The sequence below is a fragment of the Loxodonta africana genome, chromosome 3 (assembly GCF_030014295.1).
Source record: "Loxodonta africana isolate mLoxAfr1 chromosome 3, mLoxAfr1.hap2, whole genome shotgun sequence".
NCBI lineage: Eukaryota > Metazoa > Chordata > Mammalia > Proboscidea > Elephantidae > Loxodonta > Loxodonta africana.
This window is the reverse complement of record NC_087344.1, coordinates 145,169,327-145,185,172: the sequence shown is the minus strand read 5'-3', so window position 1 is coordinate 145,185,172 and position 15,846 is coordinate 145,169,327. Positions and strand designations below refer to the sequence as shown.

The 15,846-nt window shown below is 39.0% G+C and overlaps 1 protein-coding gene across 4 annotated transcripts in view; it reads left to right on the top strand.

Annotated features, from left to right (window-relative positions):
• The window catches only part of RPAP2 (RNA polymerase II associated protein 2), a 117,829-nt gene that overhangs the window by 82,997 nt on the left and 18,986 nt on the right, over nt 1-15,846 (top strand). For 2 of the 4 annotated variants that reach the window (XM_064282275.1, XM_010598108.3), the window contains one exon: nt 15,089-15,238. The exons of 1 other annotated variant lie outside the window; for it this stretch is intronic. In XM_064282275.1, coding sequence (XP_064138345.1) covers nt 15,089-15,166 — 78 coding nt within the window. In that variant the 3' untranslated portion in view covers nt 15,167-15,238. Of the gene's footprint in view, nt 1-15,070; nt 15,239-15,846 lie in introns of all 4 variants that reach the window. One more of the 4 variants, XM_064282276.1, reaches the window with a different exon arrangement.

Genomic DNA, 15,846 nt, shown 5'->3' with positions numbered 1-15,846 from the left:
ACCTTAAGAAAGTCACTTTAGCCTCACCTTGGAGTTAACACTAGCTACAACTCCACAGGAAGGTTGAAGATTAACAAGTTAGTCTCATTTTTTTTTAAAAAATTTTTTTTTTTTATAAATTTGGAAATCACGGTAACTTCTTATGTTTGACTCAGTGGTTGAGACCCTGCCACAAAGAGAACAACTAGGAAGGAGAACTGAAATTCTTCAAGAGGAAAAAACTCATTTGCTCCAGTTTAGAAAGCCATCCACCACCCAGTATCTGAGCTTTAAACTGGCATTTGTTTCCATGTCAGTTGTAAAACCATGTTTACTCTTTACTTAAATCTGCATCAGCAACAGCTTAGGAAAGTGCCTCTGCATGTGGCCCAGTCCTTGTCACTTTATGGAAAAGGAAAAACTTCCACAGACCGGCTTTTTTGGTTCTTTGTCTGTATCCAGGTGGCTGTTGTGTTACTTTGGGGAGGAAGCCAGGGGTCACTGATTAAACAGATGTTTCTAGAGGCTCAGTGGGTGAGTTTAATCTTCTTCTGCCTTCTCCCCAGTAAGAGGCAAGCAAGATGGGGAAAGAGCTATTAAATATGAAATTCTAATTACTTAGATGCCAAGGCACCCAGGATGTACAGATGAAGGTCCTTTTGAAAGTAAATACCAGAATTTTTTTTTAAATGTCTGAGACTCGAGACATTTTGCAAAGGTTTGTGTGAGCCCTCAAATTTCTAAAAATAGATGACATTTTGACCCATCATGTTACTGGTCACAGCTCTCCTTTGTTTCAGTTTTGAGTGTATGGTTGTACAGATAGAGGTATTCTGGTTTAATCCTTTATCTCTTAGCACTTGTTCATATGGAGAAGAAGGGAAAATCCCAGCTTATTTTTTAGAAGAAGAAAAAAAATATGGGTAAGGTGGCAATTGTTACCTGCCATGCAGGAAGAAAAAACGGTGAAACTTGATGGATAAGCAAGATATTTTGGGGGAAAGGTATCTGTTTTTAGCACTGTCCTTAACCAGTATGCCCCTGGATAAATTTCTTACCTTCTCCAAACCTGAGATACTTGAGCTGTTAAAGGGAAACAATGTGGATAGATTGACACTAAATCACATCTAAGAATTAAGTGGTCTAGCATTGTAAAATAAGATTATGTCAGTTAAACTTCATCTTTTAGTTTCTTTGCTTATCCAAGCCATTATTAATAAAGGTGCCTCCTCTGTCCCAGGAATTTTTTGCTTCTATGTGATTCTAAGCCCCCAGAGTCTCAGGTATGGTAATATCTCTTCTGTTTTAATTGGTAAAGGGACAAGCACAGTGTCTGTGCATGTCAGTGCTGACATTATTTCTGTGTAACAGAAGTACTCCTCCTGCCATCTCTTTGCCAGCCCTAACTTCTGGAGGATGAAAGTAAGTGTTTTAAAAAAAAAAAATTCTTTTAAGCCCAGCGTTATCTTTTAGCAGTCTCTGCATCTTCATCACCTTTATGCATAGTAATCAGCAGAACAGGTTTCCCTATTGCAGCAGAACTCTGTATGAACCCAGTAATTTCTCAAATCTGATAGGTACAGAAAAGTGTGTGGCTTTTCACTTCCTGTCCCTTCCTCCAGCCCTAAACCATAGAGGAGCACGCTTTCTGGTGACATTTATTCACACAGACATTCTCATAACTCGTTCTCCCCTTACGGTTATGTTGAGTATGAAAAGTGTTGTTCAGTATGATTTTACAACCTACCAGTTGGAGTCTGTGAGTTTGGAAATCAATAATAACCACTTAGAAAACTCACTCTAAGAGACAGCAAAAGTCTCTTCTTCTGCTCAGTTTTGAAGATCAGGTAGAGGGATATCTGTGCTACAACATTTCAGGCAGGTGCCTGATGTAACTACTCAGGAAGGGATCATTCAGACCATGCTGTGATATACAGTGTTCCAGGAGCTGCCTTACAGATTCCCTAGTGATTCAAAGATGAGTACAGTAAGTATGACAATAGAGACTAGAATGAGGAATACCATTTAAAAATCCAAGTTCCTCACTGACTTTTATTGTCGTACAGAAGATGATAAAATAGAGTTCCAGCCGTTGTTTAGCGCCACTTGCTCGATATACCACAATTTTAACTCTTTACTTAGCTTTCTCTATTGATAGGACACAAACCAGTGACTCACAGAATTATAGGTAACTTGCTTCTGAGGCTTAATCAAGGGTTTGTTCAGCTCTAAATCCTTAGATATAAGGGCTTATAAAAATACCAACTCTAAAAATTTATCTTGTTTCAGTTGTCATGCCCCAGCTTTGGAACTCATCTTGTTATTTTGTATAATCGTTCCTGCTAACTAGATCCTGTTTAACGAGTCGAGAGTGCTTGTCCTAACCTGACTTACATTCTCTCCTTTTGATGTGTAGCATATGTGGAGCAGTCAGCTACATAAAGGTCTTATCATAAGATCCAGTTTGACTCTTGGCTTTCTGCTTTTGTTGTCATGCCATTTACCATATGGTAAAGGACTTTTTTTTTTTTTTAAAAGGACTAGGTATAGAAGGCTGCCTGTCTTCAGAGTTGAGATTTGAATCAGTGAAGTTTTCATGAGTGCTTTCCTCTCTTGTTTGTGATTTATACATTGCAAGTTTTTATTACATAGCTTTTTTTTTTCAAATTATATTCTCTTGCATGTAGACTGTGTTAAGCCATCCGTTTAGTGTCACTTTTAGAGGTTTTTATTTATTCATACTTAAAAACAATTGAAGGAAATAAACTGGAACATAACAATCTTTTGTTTTTACTCACTGCCAATCACATTTTTTTGCTGATTATTTTAAAGATATTTCCTACATAAAGCACACTGTTAAATATCGACTGTGGATATTACTAGTTTTTATTTGAGAAGTTATTGGGCCCAGTTTATTATCATTTTCTTTGATAGGCACTGTTAGAAGTTACAGGACTGGAATAAAAGGTTAAGTCCCTGTCAGTGTGTAATGGGTGGGGATTGTTCTTTAATCAAAAGGTCAAACAGATAAATAATTACTGTATCATACATAATAGTATACAGATAAACTCTTAAGGGGAAGGGAGGGACCTGAGGAGTCAGTTTAACAAAGGAAAAAAAAAAAAAAGGATGTTGATAAGATTGAGGTTCTACTTCAAAGATAACTCAGAAGTGAAAGATTTTATTTCATGATTTCTTTCTGTGGGGTGAGAGCTGTGTTGTTTTATGTTTTGAAGTAATGCATTTGGACAATATATTCTGGGCACTACATTTTAGGAAGAATGACAAGCTAGAAAGGGGTCTAGAGAAATATACCAGTCCAAAAAGGGGGTGGTGACATGGCATCTGTGAGGAAAGATTAAAAGGACTTGGAATTAACTGAGAAATGTTTTCAAGAATAAGAAGTAATAACCTTAAGAGCACGCCAAAAAAAAGGTTGATGAAGAAGAAAATAAAAGTCTGCAAGAGACATTTAGATTATATATGAGGAACATTTGTCCAAAATATAAGGTTTATTAACCATAACAGCATTCTACACGTTATTGTTAGTTGCCATTGACTTAACTCCAACTCATGGCAACCTTGCATACAACAAAGTGAAATGTTGGTTGCTCCTGTGTAATCCTCACAATGATTTTTGGAAGTAGATCTCCAGGCCTTCTTCCTAGTCCATCTTAGTCTGGAAGCTCTACTGAAATCTGTCTACTCTGGGTGACCCGGCTGATATTTGAAATACCAGTAGCATAGCTTCCAGCATCACAGCTACACACAACGCACTACATTACAGCAAACTGACAGACAGGTGGTGGATGCTACACATACACCTGTAGAATCTCCCTCCTTTGAGATCTTGGAAGTAGGTAGTTTGTTAGCAGTTTATTAACAGTCTTGAAAAAAAGAGACCAAATCACTACATTAAGAAAATTTCTTAATTCTTTTTGGTCATTTAATTTTTAACAGAAGGAGACTGAAAGGAGTATAGATGTCAAAAACACTTAAATCCTCATTTTGCTGCCATATTCTGCTACTTTCATTAACTGAAAAGGAATAAAAATATACCCCACTCAAGAACAATAATAACAGCCAGAATTACAGAGGGATGTCATTAGGTGCTGTCGAGTCTGACTCATAGCAAGCCTATGTGCAACAGAACAAAACACTGCCTGGTCCCGCACCATCCTCACAATCATTGCTCTGTTGTTGCAGCCACTGTGTCATCCACCTCATTAAGGGTCTTCCTCTTTTTCGCTGACCCTCTACTTTACCAAGCATGAGGTCCCTCTCCAGGGACTGGTCCCTCCTGATAACATGCCCAAAGTACATGAGACAAAGTCTCACCATTCTTGCTCCTAAGGAGCATTCTGGGTGTACTCCTTCCAAGACAAATTTGTTGGTTATTCTGGCAGTCCATGGTACATTCCATATTCTTCACTAACACTGTAATTCAGAGACATCAATTCTTCGGTCTTCCTTATTCATTGCCCAGCTTTCACATGCATATAAGGCAATTGAAAATATTATGGCTTGGGTCAGGTGCACCTTAGTCCTCAAGGTGACATCTTTGCTTTTTAACACTTTAAAGATGTCTTTTGCAGCAGACTTGCCCAATATAATGTGTCATTTGATCTCTCAACTGCTGCTTCCATGGGTGTTGATTATGGATCCAAGTAAGATGAAATCCTTGACAACTTCAGTATTTTTTCCGTTTATCATGATGTTGCTTATCAGTCCAGTCGTGAGGATTTTTGTTTTCCATTTGTTAAGATGTAATCCATACTGAAAGCCATATGTAGTCCTCGATCTTCATCATTAAGGTAGTACAAGTCCTCTTTGCCTTCAGCAAGCAAGGTTGTGTCATCTACATACCGCAACTTGTTAATGAGTGTTTCTCCAATCCCAATGCTGCGTTCTTCTTCATATAGCCCACCTTCTCAGATTATTTGCTCGCATATAAATTGAATAAGTATGGTGAAAGGATACAGCCCTGATGCACAGAAATAAAGACCTGCAGGACCGGCCAGTGTTTCGTTCTGTGGTACATAGGGTCCCTGTGAGTCAGAACCAACTCAGTAGCACCTAAAAACAACATTAGTTGGAGTCTAGATATTTTAAATTGCTTCAGTCAAGTAAATCTCATACCTTCAGTCAGGTAAATCTCATACCATCTAGAGTGAAAAGATTGAAGTCTTAAAGTAATGGAATTCCTTTTCCTTTCAAGTTTCTCCTGTGAGACTTAAGTATTTTTGCTCCTGAGAAGGGACCATGCAAGCACTGCAGGCCTAGCCCCCTTTGCTCCACAGCTTCTTCTGCAGGACTAGAAGGGAATTAAAGCCACAAACTGAGCCTGCTCAGTGGCACTTGGCACTCCTCACTCTTGGCCAAGCTTAGTACTTCCAAGACAGCATTGAGCTTCAGGCAGGTCGGGGTGAGGAGGGGAAATGCAGGAACAGGTGGTAGGTCCTGATTTAATTTTTGGTCTACCTGATGAATTTAAAGCTTATCCCACTGATTGATGTTCTGAAATATTCTGGCAGGAAAGTGGTGCCACATATAAGCAGGGGGAAAAAGAATCAAGGAAACATTTCCTCCCTTCTAGAAATGAGATGAGAAAAATGTTATGAAGAGGAAAAAAAAAAATCCCACTAAGCACAACAAATAAGTAGCCTCCTAACCTACCTCTTCATTCAGCAAATAATTATTGACCATCTACAGTGTGCCAGAAGGAGCCTTGGTGACACAAACAGTTAAGCACTTAACTGCTAACCGAAAGGTTGGCAGTTCCAACCCACCCAGCCATTCCGCAGGAGAAAGACCTGCCAATCTACTTCCATAAAGCTTACAGCCAAAAAAAAACCCTATGGGCAGTTCTACTCTGTCACATGGGGTCCCTATGAGTCAAAATCGACTCGATTGCACCTAGCAACAACACAGTGTGCCAGGCAGTGTTCTAGGCATGAACGTTGATACAGTGAACAAAGTAGATAGAGTCACTGCCTTCATGACATTCACATTCTTTTGAATGGAAAATAGACTGTAAATAATCAAAAAATTACTATAGTCAGGCCATAATAAGGACTGTGGATAAAAATAAAGCAGAGTAAGGAAGTAGAAAGGATGAGGGTGAGAGTGAGATGGATTTCAGATGGGAAAGGTGACATTCAAACAAACCTGAATCACATGAAGGAGCCAGTCATACAGAAATCTGTGGGAAGACCAATCCCAGGAAAGAAAACAGCAAGTATCAAGTCCCTGAGGCGGGGACATACTTAATCTTGACATAATTGAGGATTAGTGAGATTAACCGGTAGAGCTGGAGTAGAAAGAGCCAGAGAAAGTACTCTTTCGAGCTGGATCATTTTGTATGAATTGTTGGTTCCTTGAGGCATCTTCCATACTTTAGTGATCTAGTGTGCAAGAGATCTTTCACAGTCCAGACCCTGACTATTTTAAAACCACTGATGCAACAGCCAATTGGCTTCTTTGGATTTCTCATCTCCTGTTTTAATTGCTCTCATTCTACATAAAAAATAGCTATAGTATATAAGGCATTATATTAGTGACTGAATTTTTTCATTTTAAATTAAAAATGGTGCACAATTAGCGTTCAAGTCAGTTGATGGCAAACTTTCTGAAAAAAGCCAGATAGTAAATTTTTTTTTAATATTTTATTATGTTTGAGGCGAAAGTTTACACAGCAAATTGGATTCTCATTCAACAATTAATACACAAATTGTTTTGTGACATGGGTTACAATCCCTGTAATGTGTCAGCACTCTCACCATTTCCACCTCGCCTACCCCATTTCCACCCATCCAGTTTCCCTGTCCCTTCTTGCCTTTCTTATCTTTGCTTTTGGTAAATGTTCACCATTTGGTCTTGTATAGTTGATTGCTCTAAGGAGCACATTCCTCATGGGTTTTATTGTTTATTTCATAGGCCAATCTATTATCTGGCTGAAAGGTGACCTCTGGGAGTAGCTTCAGTTCCAAGTTAAAAGGGTGTCTTAGGGTGATAGTCTCAGGGATTCCTCTAGTATCTCTCAATCCAGTAAGTCTAGTCTTTTTTCTGATTTTGAGTTTTCAACATTTTTCTTCCATTCTAACCGGAACCTGCTCTTGCGTCCCTGGTCAGAATGGTTGTTGGTGGTAGCCAGGCACCATCTAGTTTTTCTGATCTCAGGCTAAAAGAGGCTGTGATTTTAATGGGCCATTAGTCCTGTGGACTAATTGCTTCCTTGAGTCTTTGGTTTCTTTCACACTCCTTTGCTCCAGACAGGAATGGACCAATAGTTGTATCTTAGATGGCTGCTCTCAAGCTTTTAAGACCCCAGGTGTTACACACCAAATTAGGATGTAGAACATTATCTTTACGCACTAAGTTATGCCAGTTGACCTAGTTGTTCCATGAGAGTATGGTCCTGGGCCTTCAAACCCTAAGTAAATCAATTCCACAAGGTATTTGGATATCTCTGTATCCCCAACTGTGAACCCAATGTGTTTTATTGTATGTATGAATATATATGCAGCACATACAAGCATGTATACACATTTGCCCACAAATATACCTATATATGCATACACCTGTACTCCCATATGCCTTCCCACACCTATATAGGATACATATCTACCCATGTAACTATTCACATATCTTTTGCTTGTTATTACTGTTATTGCAAAATTGTATGCTATAGCATTTACCATAGTGGTCCTTTAGTCTTGCATACCTCTCAGTGTCTTTCTTTACCTTGGTCAGGTTGTGACGACTTCCCTCATATTGTGTTTTGTCTTTCCCATCACTAGAATTAACACCTGTCTATTTTTTACTGTCTAGTAGGAGCCCTGGAGGTTCAGTGGTTAAGAACTTGGCTGCTAACAAAAAAGGTTGTTAGTCCAAATCCACCAGCTGCTGCTGCTGGGAAATCCTATGGGGCAGTTCTCTGTCCTGTAGGATCACTGTGAATTGGAATCGACTGGATGGCATTGGGTGTATTTTTTTGTTTTTGGTTTTTACTATCTAGTAAGCAATTCCCCTTCCCTCTGCCTCCCAAAGAGCATTGCTTTGTGTATATACTTATTCTTGACTTTCTATAAATGTGGTTTCATGCAATATTTATCCTTTCGTGTTAGATTTATTTGACTCAGCGTAATGTCTTCAACGTTCATCCATGTTGTGAGATGTTTTGCAGATTCATCGTTGTTTTTTATTGTGCATAGTATTCCACAGTGTGTATATACTATAATTTGTTTATTCATTCATCTGCTGATGGGCACTTAGGTTGTTTCCATCTTTTTGCTATTGTGAATAATGCAGTAACGACCACAGGTGTACATATGTCTATTTGTGTCACAGCTCTAGTATATATACCAAGTGGGATTGCTAGATCATAAGGTATTTCTATTTATAGCTTTTGAGGAAGCACCATACCATTGTCCATAGTGGTTATACCATTTTACAGTACCACCAGCAATGTGTAAGAGTCCCAATCCTCCCACAACCTCACCAGCATTTATTGTTTTCTATTTTTTGATCAGTGCTATTTTTCCAGAGGTGAGATGGTATCTCATTGCAGTTTTGATTTGCGAGCACCTCTTCATGTGTTTGTTAGCCACCTGAATGTCCTCTTTGGTGAAGCATCCGTTCATATCCTTTGTCCATATTTTGATTGGATTGTTTGTCATTTTGTTGTTGACTTCTGAAGTTTTCTATAATTTTAGAGATGAGACCCTTGTCAGATATGTTGCTACCAAAATTTTTCTTCCCAATCTGTAGGTTCTCTTTTTACTCTTTTGGTAAAGTCTTTTGATGAGCATAAGTATTTAATTTTTAGGAAGTACTAGTTATCTAGTTTATCTTTTGTTGTTTGTGCATTTTTAGTTGTGTTTGATAGTGTATTTATGGCAAAAATTAGGTCTCCTAGTTTTGTCCCTGTGTTATCTTCCAGGAACTTTATAGTTTTAGCTTTAACATTTAGGTTTTTGATCCACTTTGAGTTAGTTTTCATATATGCTGTGAGGTATGTATCCTGTTTCATTTTTCTACAAATGGTTACCCATTTTGCCAGCACCATTTGTTAAAGAGACTGTCTCTTCTTCATTGAGTAAATATTTCATTTTTGCTGGCCCTACAGTCACAACTAAGGAGCCCTGGTGGTGCAGCAGTTAAGCGCTTGACTGTTAACTGAAAGGTCAGCGGTTCAAAGCCACCAGCCACTCTGCAGGAGAAAGTTGTGGCAGTTTGCTTCTGTAAAGATTACAGCCTTGAAAACCCTATGGGGTAGTTCTACTCTGTCACATATGGCCACTATGAGTTGGAATCAACTTGACAGCAGCAGGTTCCAGCCACAACTAAGGCGTGTATGTGGAAGAAGTGGTTTGCAACAAACTGCAAACCTAAAGGTTGTCAGTTCAAACCCATCCATTGGCTCCACAGAAGAAAGGCCTGATGAACTGTTTCTTTAAAGATTACAGCCAAGAAGACCTTATAGAATGGTTCTGTTCTGTAACACACGGGGTCACCATGAGTCAGGGGACAACTCAACAGCTGCTAATAACAACCATCACAAACAGTCAACTCTGCCTCTTACAGTGCGAAAGCAGCCTTAGACAGTACATAAGCAAATGGTTATGGCTGTGTTCCAATAAGACTAATTCAAAAACAGATGATGAGCCAGATTTGGTCCATAGGCCATAGTTTGTCAACCTCTGTTCTAGTACAATGAGCAGTGCTAATATGGGGGAACAGCAATTTCTGCTCAGAAGAGTTCTGTAATCACATTCACCAAATTACTAAGAGAACAAGCCTGTGGAGAATACACAGATGGATGGGAGCAGTGTGATCAGATCTGTGAAAAAGGATTGTGATGGCAGTGTGGAGAATGGATTAGAGTGGCAGACCACTTCGGAGGCTGTACCAGTAGTTCAGGCAAGAGGTAATTCATCTGAGTTAGGAAAGAGACAGTGAGAATGGAGTGATTGAAAGAGATTCAGATGATTCAAGAGACACCTCAGGAGAATCAGCAGGACTTGGCAACTGATTGCACATAGAACATTTAAGGGCTAAGAGTCAAAGATGAGTCACGTTTCTAATACCAGAAAATTTTAATGGAAATGTGGTCAGAAATTCAGGTTTGAATATAATGCATTTGAGGTACCCAAGGGAAGAAAAATCTCAGGAGAGAAGTTAGAGGTTTGATAATCAAAGCGGTAAGATTGGGTATAGTGCAAAAAAGAAAAGGCTCAATATAAAACCTTTTCATTAGTCGGTGAAAAAAGAAAAGCCAATGAGAGATTGTAAATAATCAGAGGAAGGAGGAGAACCAGGACTCAAGAATCACAAAAGCCAAAGGAGGAGAATTCCAGGAAGGGAGAAGTGCTCAGGGGCATTACATACTGCAGAGTCAACTGGGAAGAGAATTCAGAAGAGGCTTTCAGATGTGGCAATTAGGAGGCCATTGTTGACCATGAAAAGAACAGTTTCAGTTATAAGTCTTTGTTCGTTTCTCAGTGAGTCTGGTTCTCACCACAGGTAGGGACTGTGTTGCTCAGGGCTTCACAGTTTACAAGTCCTTCCGCATAGTCACTGCTGACAAGGGCAGACTGTGCATAGAACCCTGTCTCCAAGCTCCGTGCCCTGCTGTCCTAACCAGATAGATCTTCAAACTCCAGTCAGCCCAGTGACACCTGTAGATGAGCTAACCATTAGGGCAACACGTACCGCAAGAAGAAACCCAGCAATTTGTTAGTAGCATTTTGGACAGTAAGTGATCATAGGTAGCACATGGTATTACTTGATACTACAATCATTATAATTGATAAAGACCTATTCAACTGCAGTATCCCATTTGGATTTTACAATAATAACCTTTTCAGGTACTTAAGTATTACTATGCCTGTTTCATAAACCGAAAATCAAACTAAACCCATTGCCGTCGAGTCGATTCCAACTCATAGCGACCCTATAGGACAGAGTAGGACTGCCGCATAGGGTTTCCAAGGAGCGCCTGGTGGATTTGAACTGCTGACCTTTTGATTAGCAGCCGAACTCTTAACCACTGCACCACCAGGGTTTCCTCCCTGTTTTATAGATAGACCCTAAGGCTTTGAAGTTCAACTTGCCCAACACCATATAAGCAGTCCAGGTGGAGCTAGAATTATCTTTGACCAAAATCATGATAGACTGATAAAAGGTTATGGTCTTGCCTCTGATTTATCTGTGCTACCTACTACTAAGCAGGCACAGGAGTCTCTTGGTACAAAAGTGAAATACGGAAATTCAGGAAAAAATGCCCATTAAGTAAATCATTCAGGCTGAAAGAGTGGGCAGGTAGTCAATTGCTGCTAAATATTAAAGCATGTTAAAGTAAATATGACAAGGAATCTGGAAAACATAAAAGATTATGTATAAACTAACCAAAGCAAACCCAGTGTCATCGAGTCGATTCCAACTCATAGTAACCCTATAGGACAGAGTAGAACTGCCGCATAGAGTTTCTAAGGAGTGCCTGGCAGATTCGAACTGCCAACCCTTTGGTTAGTAGCCGTAGCACTTAACCACTACGCCACCAGGGTTTCCAAAAGATTATGTGTAGTCCTATTAAATTTTAAACGTAAGTTACTCTGGAGATAGAAGCAAACCATAATTCTCTTGAATGAATCATTCATAAAATGACCTATACTAGAGCTCAGATGTTCAGCATCTTTATTGACATAATATCATCAGTCATTATGATTTATAGCTTTTCATTTTTGTGTTCATGACCCTGGTTTCTAGAAAGGATAATTTTAAAGAGAAAACACAATTTTTCATGACTGTCCAGAAGTGCTGCCCTGGTTTATTAACTTTTAGAGGTACATAGAAACTATTAGAGTGTTTATTCTTTTATACCTCACACTTATTCCAAAGAGGGCTTAAGGCAGCTTAAAACTCTTAGAAAGTTAATATCATAAATTTCTATAGTCATTTCTGTTCTGTGTTATGGACTGGGAAGTAGGGAAAAAGAAATCGTTTCAGTTAAATTAAAGGAGAAATATGAGGGAATAAAATAGGTTAAAGGAGATCTTGCTGGCTAACTTTCCAGGAGTATAATTATACAGCAGCACTTAGGGCTCAAGTGTTAAGAGTAGTCAGGAAATCCTGGCTCCAGATACCTGAGGATTGCTATCTATCTGCTTCTTCACTTGCTGCAGAAATCTCCAGGCCCCAGGGTGATATTCCTGTCTCCTAACAGACACCAGACCTTATCAGCATTTCCTCTCGCTTGCTAGCTGCTTGTCATTTTTACATCTGTAGTCTTCTCATTCTCTAAAACATTCTGTTCCTTCTGCACGTTCGTTGAAGGCTCAGTAAACATCAGTTAGGCAAGTGAGGATTAAATTTATAGAGTGCTCTACAGCCTACAAAGAATGAAAGGTAGCATAGTGGCTAAGCACTTGGGGTTCTTGAGATAAATTTGCCTAGGTTCAAAGCCCAGTCCTGCCACTTACTATCTTTGTGACCTTGGAGAAGATGCTTCAATTTTCTGTGCCTCTTATTTGCTCATCTTTAAATGGGAGGTGATGCCATATCCCTCAGAGTCATTGTGAGGATTAAAGGAGAGAGAATTAAAGCAGAGAACGAGTATACAGTAAGTGATCATAGGTAGCACATGGTGTTACTTGATACTACAGTCGTTATCATAATTGATAAAGACCTATCCAACTGCGGTATCCCATTTGAATTTTACAGTAATAACCTTTCCAGGTACTTAAGTATTATTATTCCTGTTTTATAGATAGACCCTAAAGCTTTGAAGTTCAACTTGTCCAATGTCACATAAGCAGTCCATGTGGAGCTAGAATTAGAACTGTTACGTACAGCGGACACAAAGGCATAGTTCCCCCTGGGCTTACTGTTGGAGTGAAGAGGTTTCATCTCAGTAGCCAGTTCCAAACAGTTGAAGTGACCTCTCTGAAACATGTTGAGAAGGATTTTGAAAGCAAGACCAACCTTAATAAGAATGCCTGGTTAACTGGCAGTGTTTGCCATGAGCTCATACGGCCTTTTTTTTTTCTTCTTTCTCTCCTTGCAAAAGTTTCCTTTCTTTCCTCACTGCTTAGGATTCTCTTGAACCCTACTTTTTCTGACAAATGAAAATTTTAGGTAGATTTGAACACATCTTATAATGAAGGTGTTAATTTCTAGAATCCTTTTAGCCTTATAAGTTTGCTAGAGAAGCGTTACTATTCCTAAAGTGTTTTCTAACCAGGAGAGGAGGAAGAGGGGTTCTCTTACAAGCTATTTCTCTCTAATTCTTCACATTTTCTGGTCTCACATACATATGGGAACACGGATTGAGAAATGTGGTAGTCATGATTTATTTCTTATTTGGAGGTTACTTTTTTAGGGTCGCTATGAGTCGGAATCGACTCGATGGCAGTGGGTGGGTTTTTAAATGTACTAGTGACACTTTGAGAAATAGTTGAGAACAGCCTTCTTTTCATATTATTAGCCAAATACTAGTCCCTTGTACTTTGAAAGTCAGAGAAATTGTTTTGGGTGGGTCATATAAGTACTATTTAAATACACAAAAGCTAAGTCGCTGTGGAACTGACGTATCTGACCTGTTTGCTCAGGGCTTTTTGGTTTTATTTTAGCCAATATTATCCCATTTCCAGTATCTTTGCGTTTATTGTGGGGAAACAGCAACTTCGTATTCAAAATATTGACATCACCTAAGTGTGGGAGAAGTGAGAGTTGAGTTCTGAATGCCACCTTCTCTGTAGGAAGATATCTCAGAAAAGGCTGGCCACAACTGCCTAGGTTCATCTAAATGCTAAGCTTAGGATTGGCATCGAAAGGCTTGGGTAGTCCTGTCTCCCAGTGTAAACTACCCTTCAGGAATACCTGTGGGCAAACCTCATGAAGTGTGAGAACTGGTACTCCATCCACCTAGCTGTGAAGAAATTTGAGAGAGGTAGAACTCTGTGGATTTCACAGGACTACTGGAGTCACCTAGTCTCCAGTTCTTGCCAAGATACCTTCAGAGATAAAGAGAATTTACCACCTCCTCTGGAAGTCCTGACCATCTTTGGACAATTCTGACAGCTTTTTCCTTTTACATATGCTGTCTGTATGAGCTGGATAAGTAAGGAAGAAATCTATCCCTCAGAAACTAACATTTCCCATTCTACACTCACTGCTGGAGAATTGCTCTGCTCTGATTTCTTGTGTTTCATTGATTGAAGTTATTTTATTCATATTTTATGTGCCCAGTGGCAATGACTAAGGTTAAATAAGCACCTGAAAGAGCATTGTGGTAATTGTAGACTAGTTGGCCAAAAAAGAATTTTCTCTCAAAAAGCTCTCCAGAAATGTAACTTGCAATGGCTCTGTGAAGGGTGCTCTCTAGAGCAAAAAATATTTGTGAAAGATAATAGTATTTAATCTTTGTGATTAGATTAGATATTGCTCAGTTTTTAAATATCATGCTTACTGATCACATTTCAATAAAAGTAACTTTTGAGATTCCATTATATGCAATCAATTTTGGGGGACATTTACTGAGGTGCTTAGAGGAAAAAGTATTATCCTTTATGAAGCTGGTGTTAATTGCCTAGTAAGATGTAATTCATTTATTTAGTGTTTTTAAAATAAAAATGTTAAAGTTTTATCCAAAAGATAATGTTGTTTTATTATTCATTGCCTTTTTTCAGGTGGTATAAGGCAAACATTCAATGTGTTGCTGTGTGCTGTTGTGTCAATTCCGACTCATAGCTACCAGTCTCAGCTCTAAGCTGCTCTCCACAGTGGAAAGAATTCATCACTTTTCTGTCTTGGGCAGAATTTTAGTAGTTTTTGCCAGCATGATGAAGAACCTGTTGTAGATTCAGGCTTTTAGACTTCTTTCCATATTTACCAATACATCTGATCTTTCCATTTTTTCCTGAGATTTCTCTTCTTCCTTTGTTAGTAAGTAAGGCTTTCTATCTCTGGGAGTTTTATTAAATCAGAGAGACCTGGTAATCACAGAATCCTCTCTGGCAAAGTTGAAGACGGCATCCCTTAGCCCTTCCCATTTTGTAGGTATTCATTCATTCATTCCCATTTCATTTAGTATTTCTGGTTGTTTCAGACTGACCCCAATTCTTGGTATTCAGAAGCATTCTCAGGAAAATGTGGTGTTTACACAGTTTATAGCCACCCTGCTTGAAGAATTACATTTAAAGAATGAAGACCTTGAAAGTTTAACCATCATATTTAGAACCAGCTGTTAACAAGTGTGGTGAGTTGAAATGTGTTTTACTTTGGTTTGTTTTTCACTTGTTGACTGTATGGATTCTTTTTTATGTTAGAAATTTTAAAAACCAAGTGTAGACTTTGAGATATCCTCATCTTGCTCAAAGGAAAACATGCTATCCCTCAGTTCTCAGCCACCTCAGTTACTTCCTGCCCACTCTAGTTACTTTCTGTCCCATCCTTGTTTCTATTCCTCCTCTGTAGGCTTCAGCAGTTATTTGTTTCTTGTAATCCAGGAAACTTCCCCAGTATCAGCTTCCTTCTTATGCCAAGGCCATCCCACATGTCCCATCTCATAAGTGTCCTCCCAGGAAATTACTATTTACTTCAACCCAAGGACTGCAGTGGTCCATTGAGAATATCCTCATTCTGTTGCCCCTTAAAAGAAATCACCTCCTACCTGGCTAATATCTTAATCATCTCATATGCAGATAAACAGGTGAATTTACAGGTCTAGCTCTGTTGAATCCTAGTCCTGCTCCCAGATACTTACCCTCTCCTACTTCACAAGTCCGTGCCCCTTTCAGATCTGTCCTTCAGAATGTTCTCTCCCTCATTCTGCCTGAATCATAACTCTCCCATCTCTTCCTCCCT